Source organism: Siniperca chuatsi, linkage group LG19 (assembly GCF_020085105.1).
Source record: "Siniperca chuatsi isolate FFG_IHB_CAS linkage group LG19, ASM2008510v1, whole genome shotgun sequence".
In the NCBI taxonomy this organism is placed as follows: Eukaryota; Metazoa; Chordata; class Actinopteri; order Centrarchiformes; family Sinipercidae; genus Siniperca; species Siniperca chuatsi.
The window spans coordinates 26,367,452-26,379,951 of NC_058060.1; the positions used below are offsets into that span (position 1 = coordinate 26,367,452).

Consider the following 12,500-nt stretch of genomic DNA (forward strand, 5'->3'; position numbering starts at 1 on the left):
AGATGAAGGTGCAAGGTGAGTAAAACCCGTCAGAAAGGGGACGTTGGCTCCTCCTGCTCCTCCTGCTCCTCCTGCTCTGAAGCGAATCGCTGTAATAATCCATGAAGTCATTAAATATAACAGGTAAGCCCCGGCTGCAGCACGAGGGGGGTCTGAGACGTGAACTGAATCTATTTAAAGGTGCCCGGTGTTACGCATCATTTGGTAATCAGGTAATAACGCCTCCATCTGTTAATACAGCGGTTGTGACCGCAGCCGATCGTTACATTTACCTGCTATCGTTAATATGATGAAGTGACGGCGTCTTGAATGTTAATCTGACGACGTGAGAGCGATTTTGGGGATAAAAGCGCACATTTTGGAAGCGCGTTCGCGCGCTGCGGCTACACGACTGATGAAATGTTGGTGACGTTAGCTAGCACCGACCTGACGGGCGCCGTTCATCAAACGCTGCTCCCCGCGCCTCCTCGCGCTGATGTCGAGCTCTGGACTTTTCACCGGGAATCAGGAAAATCCTCACGGCTCCATCTTGTGTCTCTGCCCGGCTGGAAGGCTCCTATCTGCCGGTAAACAACCGCCTTCTGTCGGTAAAGATCGCCGCCGTCCGCCGCTCGGTTTCTGGTTAAACAGCAGCCGCGACCACCGGAGCCGCGGCAGCTAACAAGCTAACAGAGCTAACGCGCTGCACTTCCGGTTCGAGACTTCACAACAAAAGCATACCTGTTGCGATGCTTTAAATGGTTTAAACAAAATGCTGGAGGAAGTACTCAGGTCCTTTACTGCAGTGAAAGTACAAGTACACACAGTACTGCAGTGAAAGTACTAACACACTCTGTGAAACACTCTGCTGCAGTGAAAGTGTGAGAGTGTGATCAGGAAAAAGCCCTTAAAGCATTAAAGCAGTGCAGCGTCCCTGTGGCTGCTGTGCTGTTATATATTCTATCATCAGGTTATTATTCCTCGTGCATTAATGTAAAGCAGGATGTTGCTGCTGCAGCTGGTGGAGCTGGAGCTCATGTTGTCGTCGTGTCCGACCGACGGTCCGAAGCTCGACGTTATTAACAAACATCACAGTTATTACAGTCGTTCAGAGGAAAAGCAGCAGATCTGCAGCCAGGAAGGGATTTACAGGAGAAACTGTTGGAGTTTCATTTCTAACAAAACTCCTCATGTTTTAATGTGAAAAGTAACTGAAGCCGTCAGAGAAACGCAGTGAAAGCCCAGTATTTCCCTCTGATGTGGACTGAAGTGCAGTACTCGTGTACTCCTGTGTACTCGTGTGTACTCGTGAGTACTCGTGAGTACTCGTGAGTACTCGTAAGTACTCGTGTGTACTCGTGAGTACTCGTGAGTACTCGTGTGTACTCGTGTGTACTCCTGAGTACTCGTGAGTACTCGTGTGTACTCGTGAGTACTCGTGTGTACTCTTGAGTACTCGTGAGTACTCGTGAGTACTCGTGTGTACTCGTGAGTACTCGTGAGTACTCGTGAGTACTCGTGTGTACTCGTGTGTACTCTTGAGTACTCGTGTGTACTCGTGTGTACTCGTGTGTACTCAGGTGCTGAGTACTGTGTGTACTCGTGAGTACTCGTAAGTACTCGTGTGTACTCGTGAGTACTCGTGAAGTACTCGTGTGTACTCGTGTGTACTCGTGTGTACTCGTGAGTACTCGTGTGTACTCTTGAGTACTCGTGAGTACTCGTGAGTACTCGTGTGTACTCGTGTGTACTCTTGAGTACTGCGTGTGTGTACTCGTGTGTACTCGTGAGTACTCGTGTGTGAGTGACGTGTGTGCATTGCGTGTGTACTCTTGAGTACTCGTGAGTACTCGTGAGTACTCGTGTGTACTCGTGTGTACTCTTGAGTACTCGTGTGTACTCGTGAGTACTCGTGTGTACTCATGTGTACTCGTGAGTACTCTTGAGTACTCGTGTGTACTCGTGTGTACTCTTGAGTACTCGTGTGTACTCTCCACGCCGGCATTAGATGAAACGCTCTGAGCTCAGTGAAAGAGGACAGAATAAAGCTGCTGCGTTCAAATCGAGAAACAATGACTCTGGATTTACGACTCAGTTAATAAAAACCGCGTAAACATTAGAATTATTTTTGAATCGTTTTATTTCCTCTATCGTGATCATATCATTTCACTTGTTGTTTTATTCATTTCACTGAACATCCTTGTGTTGCATAATAATAAATAAATGACCTTGTGTATTTGTCACAACGCTCTGTTGTTGTTTCCTGTTTCTGACAGGAAAGACGCTGTACGTTTCATTACTGCAGTTTTATTGTGTTTTATGTTGTATTTGCTTTTCCCACCTGTTGTTTTATTGATTATGCTTTTGTTCTTAGTGTTTTCATGCTTCCCTATATAAATAAAGTTTATTATCACTATTATTATTAATCATTTCTCTTTAATTTAATTAACATTCATGCCATAAAACTACAACTACCTTCTGTCGTGTTATTTTTTAATGTTTCTTTGGTAACTTTTTATTTTCATGATTGAACGTCTTATTTTGAAAGCACAGTTTCCGGTCCCGTTGTCGTTGCCTGTGCATACTTGACGCTGCTTGTCTCCGGCCCAGGCTCCGAGCGTGAGCGGAAACAGCCGGTCGGAGCCGAACACAGCCGAGCTTCAGTGTGTTGTGATGTGAGCGTTTTTCTCGGTTTCAGCGGGAAATTTCGGACGTTTTAAACGTTTATCGGTAAGTGTCACGTTTTGTTTTAACGCAGCAGAAATGACTTGTTGATGTGAACGTTGCAGACAGTGTGAGCATCAGAAGCATGAAATTACTGCTGAGTCAGCGCGTTAATCATCAGTAATTAACAGTGAATGCAGCAGACAGGAGCCGCTCTGCCTGCGGATAACGAAGGTGTGAATGTGGATCCGCTGACTGAGCCGAGCACCATTTCATGAGATAACTACGCTCCTCCGGCTGACAGGAAGTGGAACTAGACTCAACTTTCGCTGCGACGCGACATCGTCCGTCGAGACGCTGCACTGACCAATCACACGCCGCTGTTTTTTGCTTTTTGCAAAGATAAAACGTCGGCGGCTCGCATCACGACAACAAGCTGCCAACAAACATGGAGGATCATTAAACGCTCCTCACTCACCAGCCTCCCGACAGGAAGAGGCGGAGCCAGAGGAGGCGGAGGGAAGCAGGAGGAGGAGGAGGAGGAGGAGTGTTGTCCGGTGTCGGGAGGGGAGGAGAAGGAGCGCAGCCTCCTGGTCTCCGGACGCCTCGGCTCCGTCAGGTACGTCTCCATATGGAAAACACTCACCTCCTCCTGCTGGGGCAGAGAGGGAGGGGTGGGAGGAGGGGGGGAGGAGAGGCTGTGGGCTGGGAGGAAGAGGAGGGGGGAGGAGACGGAGAGGGAGGGGAGAAGACAGAGGAGGAGAGAGTCAGTATGAGTTTAAAATACACACACACACACACACACACAGTAACACACACACACAGTGATGACAGTCTATATTTAGCCGCTGTGATGTCAGTCCTGTGATGTCAGTCCTGTGATGTCAGTCCTGTGATGTCAGTCCTGTGATGTCAGTCCTGTGACAGCTGGTCGGTGATAATAGAAATACTAATAATAAAAACGATGCAAGGATGCACGTTGGCGCATGCGCACTTTCAAAGTGTTTCTTTCGTTTTCAGAAACACTTTGAAGATGCGCATGCGCCAGCCCGCATGCTGCCTGTTGCCGTAGCTCCGTCTCGTCGTCTTACTTTTTCCAACTTTCCTTTTTCTTCCAAACTTGAGTAACTTGTGTGTAAGTGTAATTTAAACTACGCTCTTTGCGAAAATGAGGGTAGAAAGTGTTTTTGTACTTTTTTTCGCCCAGGACTACCGATGTCCCCACTGAGATCTGGAGGAGGACACACCGAGGATGCAGAGGTGGAACGAAGCGGCGAGGGAAGAGAGAGGGGTGCAGACAAAAGAGACTTAAGAATAAGAGATTTAAGCCGTGTCTGCCTTCTCTCGTCATGGGCAACGTGAGATCGCTGGCGAATAAAATGGACGAGCTAACGGCGTTAGCCCGGAGTCAGACGGAGTCCCGTGAGTGTAGCTTGATGTGCTTCTCAGAGACATGGCTACACCAGGATATCCTGGATCATAACGTTTCCATCGACGGCTTTCAGACTGTTCGGGCCGACAGGGATCACACCGGGAGCGGTAAGCGGAAAGGCGGTGGGCTTGCTGTTCTGGTTAACAACAGATGGTGTAACCCTGGTCACGTTACCATCAAGCAGAGTATCTGTAGCCCGGACATTGAACTGTTAGCTGTGGGACTCCGGCCATATTACCTGCCACGTGAATTTTCACATGCCATTGTTGTGGCTGTTTACATCCCCCCCTCTGCTAACCCGGCATCGGCGTGCAACGCCATTCACACCGCCATAGCACATCTCCAGACTCAAAACCCGAGTGCACTTATATTATTCTCGGGTGACTTCAACCATGTCAGTGTTTCAACAACACTGACTAATTTCACCCAGTATGTGAGCTGTCCTACTAGAGAGGAGAGGACACTGGACCTGCAGTATGCCAACGTTAAGGACGCATACAGCTCTTCCCCCCTCCCCCCTCTGGGTAGGTCAGACCACAACCTGGTCTACCTCAAACCCTGCTATGTGCCTCTGGTTAAAAGGCAGCCCGCGACCACAAGGACAGTGAGGAGATGGTCAGGGGAGGCCTATGAGACACTGCAGGAATGTTTTGAGGTGACAAACTGGGATGCACTCTGTGAGCCTCATGGAGAGGACACTGACGGCTCACTGAGTGCATCACTGGCTACATTAACTTCTGTGTGGACTGCAATGTCCCAACCAAGATGGTCCATTGTTATCCAAATAACAAACCGTGGGTAACAAAGGACATCAAGGACATCCTGAATGCCAAGAGGAGGGCCTTTACGGATGGTAATAGGGAGGAGGTGAGGGCAATCCAGGCCGATCTGAAGGTGAAGATCAGGGAGGCCAAGGAGAAGTACAGGAGGAAGCTGGAGCAGAAACTCCAGCAGAACAACATGAGGGAGGTCTGGAGCGGCATGAAGACCATCACTGGCTTCAGACCGACTGGCAGCAGAGGAGTTGATGGCAGCTCGGACAGGGCCAACGAACTGAATCTGTTCTTTAACAGATTCGACAGACCGGCTCCTGCTCATCCTGCTCCTGCTAACTCAGCTGCTGTCTGCCCTCAGACTCCTCTGAGTCCACTGCCCCCCCCTCCCCATCAGGCTAACGGCCCTCTCCAGACCGACGACTCCCCCCTCCCCCACCTGTAACTTCTGCTGTGTGCCTGACTGCTGACCAGGTGAGAGGACAGCTGATGAAGCTCCACTCAAACAAGGCTGCAGGCCCCGATGGCGTTAGCCCCGGGGTGCTAAAAGCCTGTGCCCCCCAGCTATGTGGAGTCCTTCAACATGTCTTCAACCTGAGCCTGAGTCTCCAGAGGGTCCCTGTTCTGTGGAAGACATCTTGCCTCGTTCCTGTGCCGAAGACACCACGTTCCAGTGGCTCCAAGGACTACAGACCAGTGGCACTGACCTCCCACATAATGAAGACCCTGGAGAGACTAGTGCTGGAACAGCTGCAGCCCATGGTCAGACCCCTCCTGGACCCCCTTCAGTTCGCCTACCAGCCCCGGCTGGGAGTTGAGGACGCCATCATCTTCCTGCATAACCGCATCCACACCCACCTGGACAGGCCGGCAAGCACGGTGAGGATCATGTTTTTTGACTTCTCCAGTGCTTTCAACACCATCCGGCCAACCCTGCTGGGAGAGAAGCTGGCAGCGATGCAGGTGGAGGCCCCCCTCGTGTCCTGGATTGTGGACTACCTGACTGGCAGACCACAGCACGTGCGCCTGCAGCACTGTGTATCGGACAGCGTGGTCAGCAACACTGGGGCCCCTCAGGGGACTGTCCTCTCTCCCTTCCTCTTCACCATCTACACCACGGACTTCAGCCACCACACAGAGTCCTGCCACCTTCAGAAGTTTTCTGATGACTCTGCTGTGGTGGGATGTATCAGCGGTGGTGATGAGACTGAGTACAGGGCTGTGGTGGGGAACTTTGTCTCATGGTGTGAGCAGAACCATCTGCAGCTCAATGTGACAAAGTCTAAGGAGCTGGTTGTGGCTCTACAGAGGGCCAAGGCACCAGTGACCCCGGTTTCCATCCAGGGGGTCAGTGTGGGCATTGTAGAGGACTACAAGTACCTGGGAGTACACTTAGACAATAAACTGGACTGGGCCAAGAACACTCAAGCTGTTTACATGAAGGGCCAGAGCCGCCTCTGTTTCCTGAGGAGGCTGAGGTCCTTCAACATCTGCCGGACAATGCTGAGGATGTTTTGTGAGTCTGTGGTGGCCGGTGCTGTCCTGTATGCTGTTGCATGCTGGGGCAGCAGGCTGAGGGTAGCGGACGCCAACAGACTCAACAAACTGATCCTTAAGGCCGGTGGCATTGTGGGGGTGCCTGTGGCCATCAGACTCTTTAACTCCTCCCTCTAAGTGTCAGTCTGTATGACCCGAAGTCACAACTGGACATTGATCATCAACATCTCTGCAATACTTGAATAATTGTGCAATATTCTGTGTACTACTCCCGTGCAATATTTAGGTTTTTTCCTATTTATTATTCATACCTCCATTACTGCTTATTACTTATATTATTACATTGCATTTATACCGTATTATCATCATCAACCGGTAAACCCACTTGGTACCTCACACTTATTTTATTTTATACTTATACCCACTTGGTACTTAATTTATTTTCTGACCTGTTTTTTATAGTTTTTATAGTGTATTGTATTATATTTATTTTTTTGCTAGTACTTTCTCCTGTGTGCACTGACGTAAAGACGAGCTGCTGTAACAAAGAGTTTCCCTTCGGGGATCAATAAAGTGTTTCTGATTCTGATTCTGAAACTCGCGCTTGTGTTTCCTGTGAAGGATGAAAGTTGAAGGTTTTTCCTTGAGCTCCGTCAGGATCCATGTTTCTAACCAGGAAATACGTTTGGAAAAGCCACACAGACGCATCTTCTGTCATTTACACGAAGACGTGTGACGAAATAAATAAACCAGATTACTGTAAGAACTCGTGCAGTTGTTATCAGACTGGTTGGAGGCAGCAGAGCAAACTGAAAACACCACAGTGACGTATTCTCAGCTTATAAAGCAGTTCTGTCTAACGTGTTAGCTGCAGAGTCACATGACGCTTCATCGGGAGGCGTGTCTGTGTCTCCTGATGGACGTCAGTCCGGTCTTCTCTCTGTCAGCTCTGTGTTTGGTCTCCAGCAGCTGCTGAGGGAAACATCTGGCTCTTTAGCTGCTAGATGCTCCGCTATGTTCAGCAGCTGCTGAGGGAAACATCTGGCTCTTTAGCAGCTAGATGCTCCGCTATGTTCAGCAGCTGCTGTCTGACTGCGTTCAGAGAAACTTGAACATCAGCAGTCATTGGGTTCATTATCAGATAAGTTTGGAAACAAAGAAACAGAGCAACTGATGCAAAACTACTATCAAACCCCCTGTCTCTCTGTCTGTCTGTCTGTCTGCCTGCCTGTCTGCCTGCCTGTCTGCCTGCCTGTCTGTCTGTCTGTCTGTCTGCCTGCCTGTCTGCCTGCCTGTCTGTCTGTCTGCCTGCCTGTCTGCCTGCCTGTCTGCCTGCCTGTCTGTCTGTCTGTCTGCCTGCCTGCCTGTCTGTCTGCCTGCCTGTCTGTCTGTCTGTCTGCCTGCCTGTCTGCCTGCCTGTCTGTCTGTCTGTCTGTCTGTCTGCCTGTCTGTCTGTCTGTTTTGTCAGATCATGTCGTGTTTGTGGACAAAGTTTGAAAAATGTGAATGTCGGCAACAAACCCAGACGCAACAATAGAGAACAGTAAGTACAGACTGTGTGTGTGTGTGTGTGTGTGTGTGTGTGTGTGTGTGTGTGTGTTTAATAATGTAGGTTACCTTGTACCTCTCTCTCTAATACACGAACAAACAGCCAGAAACACACACCAATCTGCGTAGTGTGGGATCACGAACGACAGCACTTTAACAGATTAGAGGGGAGTGACTCTCTCACACACGCACACACTCACACACACACTCACACACACACACACACTCACACACACACACACACTCACACACACACACACACACACACACACACACACACACACACACACACACACACACACACACACACACACACACACACACACACACACACACACACACACACACATGCACTCACACTCACACACACACACACACAGCACAGTAGAATTAATACTCTGTGAGGACCGTCCGGTCACCAAACCTCTTTCTCAGACTCTCAACTCATTTTCACATTTTTGAACTAAAACACCACTAAACTAAATTCATTTCCCACAATGCACCTGGCTAGTGTCTTTGTGCAGAGGGAGGAGCTTTCGCTGCAGTTACAGCTGCATCAGCATGCAACTCTCCAGCCTGATGACATCACTGTGACATCACTGTGACTTCATCAGCGCTGAGATTAAAGATTTACGTCTCCAGCGGGAACCAATGGGCTCGGAGCTGAGAGCCACAGACAGGAAGTCAGACGGCGCTGAGAGACGGACGGACATGTTGGTTTGACAGTAAGAAAAACAGAATAACAATAATAAGCTTCCTTTGTGGGCTGAGACAGTCCTCCTCCTCCTCCTCCTCCTCCTCCTCCTCCTCACACGCAGAATCCTTCACACACCCGGTGGATTAAGAATTTAAAAATACCACCAAGGTTAAAACAAATTCTTTTGTCTTAAACCACAACAGCAGAAACAAGGTTTCCCACAGGATCCGTGAGCGTTCGACCTTCGTAGCATTATGTGGGGAAACCTTTAACGGTAACGCTGAATTATCATCCAGCGAAACGTGATGTTTAGCATCCTGACAGAGTTGAATTTGTAAGAAAACTGCTGGGTGTTTCCAGCCTGTGATTACAGCGAGCTGGTATTCAGTGGCATTAATCTAATCACACAAACAGTGATTACAGGTTTAGTTTTGGTGGGAAGAGCAGGCCTGCTGCGGTGGAATGACGCACGCTGACACCCTGAGCACGGCTCCACCTGTGCAGCGATGACAGGGGGGCATTTGCTTTTTCGCCTGAACTCTTTGTTCCTGCACTCAGCCGGTGAAGCTGCCAGCACGTCGCGCTGCGTGGAGAGGAGTGCTGCGTGCACAGACGGCAAAGCCACAAAGGCTGTGACAGCAGGCTCTAAAGCTGTGATGTGACATGTGTCGAAAGCTCCGCAGCAGCTACTAAATGGACCTTGCGCTGAAAGTGTTTTCTCAGCTGCTGTTCACAAAGTCAAGCATGAACTTGGAACGTCGGCTTTTAATCCAACATTCGCCAGAAGTCGTTAAGTGCTTTATAAGTGCTCAGAAAAATGGCGATTTGAACATCTGCAATTCCCAAACAACTGGGTAACTCCATGTACTGATGAAGATCATGTGACATGACTGAAAGCTCCAAAACAGCTGCTACATGGAGGGTGTAGTAAGCTTGTTGTCTCACACGCTTGGGTGAGGTTTGTTGCTAAATGGGTGGCAGTTGCTAGGTTGCTAAAGTGTTTATTGGCAGTGTTTCTGGATGGTTGCTAATGTGTTGCTAGGTGGTTGTTAGGGTCTTTGAGTTGGTTGTGGATCCTAGATGCACGGCAGGTTGTTGTTGCTGTATCTGAGACAGTCAACCAGTCCTCCAACCCAAACGACCACACAGGTCGTTTGTTCCTACGACCCACAGGAGCGTCTCCTAAAGTAGCGCCCCTAGCTGAGGACGCGCTGCAAGCACACGTTACGTAAATCATGTGACATAAGTCACGTGACGTTAAACACGTGGTTAACGTGGTGAAACTGTCGCAGTTGGTTAGTTTTAGGAAAAGCTCAGGGTTCGGGTTCAGATAAGTACGTCACGTAAGTCACAGTTAAGGTAAAACTTTAAATAAGTCGACGATGACTTTTGGTTTCACACGGGACACGAACCCCTTTATTGTGTCATCCATCCATCGGTGTTGCTAGGTAGCCGTTAGTGTTTGAGGTGGTTGCTATGGTGATTGTGCATGGTTGCTAGTGTGTAGCGTATCTATATTAGTCTCAGACCAAACAAACTACCAGTGAAGTGTTCTTGTAGTCTCTTTGCTTACTATTGTCCAGAGGGCCGATGGGTTCGGACCTCCCCCGGGTCATCGGTCTGAACTCGTCTCCCTGCCTCCTGTCCGTCTGTCCGTCCCCCTCCTCGCTGCAGGACGTCCTGCGTCCCGTCCGCCTCTGCAGCAGCTCCCTCCTCTTCCTGTTGGACAGAGGAAGCAGCTGGACGTGCAGGATCCCGCAGGGCTCCGACCGCCGCCGCAGCGTCCGTCTGTCCGCCTCCCTCTGCCTCCTGTCCGCCTGTCCTCCGGCTCTGTCCTCCGCCATGATCCATGAAGCGGACTTCCTCCTTTCTTTCCCTCTGCCCGTCTCTGTCCTCTTCCTGTCTTCCTCCTCCTCCACGCTGGGTTCAGACCTCCTGCGTTCCTTCTTCCTCTCGCTCTTCTTCTCCTCCCTCTTTTCGTCTTCCTCCATCTGTCCGCAGGGTTCAGACTTCCTCCTCAGCATACGTCTGTGTGTCTGTCTGTCTCTCCTGTCTGTTTGCCTTTCCTCTTCCTCCTCTTCCTCCTCTCCTCCCCCGTACGGTTCGCTCCTCCTCCTCCCCGTCCATCTCTCCTTCTCCTTCCACTTCCTCAGCATCAGGCTGCTCAGACGCTTCATCGCCATGAAATCAGTTCATTCAGAAAACCACGAAACGAGATGAAACTAAATGAAAATAAAACAAAAAGTAAAAGCCTTAAAATTATACTGAGTACGAAATAACACAATCTTCCATTTAGAAAAGAAAATGTTCATTTCTAAGCAATAAAACACGCCGTTCCTACGCTGTTACGGCAGCTTACAGTGTGTGGCTAATGCTAGCTAATGCTGAGCCAGTTTGCCGGCTTCGCGTCTGTTTTAGCATCCGTTGATATCGTTCCGACCACGGCCACGTGCTGCTGTTTGGCAAAAGTTACAAACCAATCGCATAAAGTTGCTTAAACTAAACAAATTAAGATAAATTTAACAAATTAAAACAAACAAACCAAACTAAATCAAACTAAACTGCAATAAAGTAAAGTAAAAACATTTGACTGAACTAATTAAATGAAACAATTAAACAAATGACTATTAACAAACTCATTTAAAATAAACCAATAAATCCGTTTATTCTGAGAAGAAACGAACTAAAGATGAATCGTCAGCTCATCAGAGCCTTTACGTCCCGAAGCAAAATAAACGTCATTCTCTCAACAGATTTAAATTAGCGATTCAACTAAACCAAACTAAAGTGAACAGAAAGAACAACGTCAGAGAAATCAAATTAACGATAAAAAATAATCAACAAAACTAAAGTTACGATCCAAATCTGTTTTTGAGCTTAAATAAGAAATCACAGAAACATTAAAGTTCACATGTGTGACCGTGTCCTGGTGCCCAGCTGCGAAGAATCCACTCCAGCTCATTAAAATAACAGTTCCCGGGCTGGTCAGCTGCGAGCCAGCGAGGCGGTCCTGAGAGAAAACCTCTTCTGATCGACTGAACGGGTTTTAATAAATTAAGTCTCACTGATCTCGACCAGAGGAGCAAACAGACCTGAGCTGCTCCGACCATCAGCGCCGACTCAGGGACGTGAAAACCAGCTGCAGTCCGTCCTCAAAACCCTGTCCTACATCCACTGTGGTCTTCAGTGCAGACAGACAGACAGACAGACGGGTGAACTGACAGTAAAAAGTCTGTTGAAGTGTTTGTCCAGCAGCAGAGTCTCTGAGTGTTTCAGCCCTGCAGAGTATCACAGTTCACTCCCTGTGTTTATGGTCCTGTGTGTGTGTGTGTGTGTGTGTGTGTGTGTGTGTGTGTGTGTGTGTGTGTGTGTGTGTGTGTGTGTGTGTGTGTGTGTGTGTGTGTGTTGTTGCCCATGTTAGCCACGCCTCCCTCTCCCGTCTACACTGCATAAAATGTAGAAACTAATGTCAGCTGCTTTTAAAAGCTTCTTTCTCTCGGTTTGGGTTCAGACTGAGTTCAGACTACCTGAGTTCATTCACTGATCTGTTCCTCAAACCGGACTTCACTGGTACCTGATGGGTGATTCACAGAACAGAAGCCGCTCGGCTTATTGTGTTACAGACAATGGGAAGTTCGTGTGAGGTGTTGCCGTTAGTTACCTGTCCCCTAGGTAACCATGTCAGTGCACACACAGACTCAAACACTGGGACAGTGCAACCTTCTCTGTGCGTCTACAGGGCGCCATGTTTACCTGACGGCGAGGGGCGGGACCTGATGTCGAGAGCCAATCACGCTGGTTTTAACTCCCACAGAAACAGAAAGAGAGGCGTCTGCTGGCGGCTGATGACAACGTGCACAAAACAAACGGTGACACGGGAAATGAACGACTTCCTCGTGTGTCGGCTACA

At 48.9% G+C, this 12,500-nt stretch overlaps 2 protein-coding genes and 1 pseudogene across 2 annotated transcripts in view; 1 reads left to right on the forward strand and 2 right to left on the reverse strand.

Moving 5' to 3' along the window:
• The window catches only part of LOC122866456 (NACHT, LRR and PYD domains-containing protein 12-like), a 103,342-nt gene that overhangs the window by 35,971 nt on the left and 54,871 nt on the right, over window positions 1-12,500 (forward strand). The window lies entirely within an intron of this gene.
• The window catches only part of LOC122866831, a 48,406-nt pseudogene that overhangs the window by 12,614 nt on the left and 23,292 nt on the right, over window positions 1-12,500 (reverse strand).
• On the reverse strand, window positions 8,791-11,951 carry LOC122866504 (capping protein inhibiting regulator of actin dynamics-like). The gene is made up of 2 exons (XM_044176269.1): window positions 11,683-11,951; window positions 8,791-10,812 (listed from the first exon to the last, which is right to left on the reverse strand). The coding sequence occupies exon 2, from the start codon at window positions 10,771-10,773 to the stop codon at window positions 10,114-10,116; it is 660 nt and encodes a 219-aa protein (XP_044032204.1). The 5' UTR covers window positions 10,774-10,812; window positions 11,683-11,951; the 3' UTR covers window positions 8,791-10,113.

What these genes read in the sequence shown, in the direction of transcription:
- LOC122866504 (XM_044176269.1), bottom strand. Translation starts at nt 10,773, where the DNA reads ATGGCGATGAAGCGTCTGAGCAGCCTGATGCTGAGGAAGTGGAAGGAG.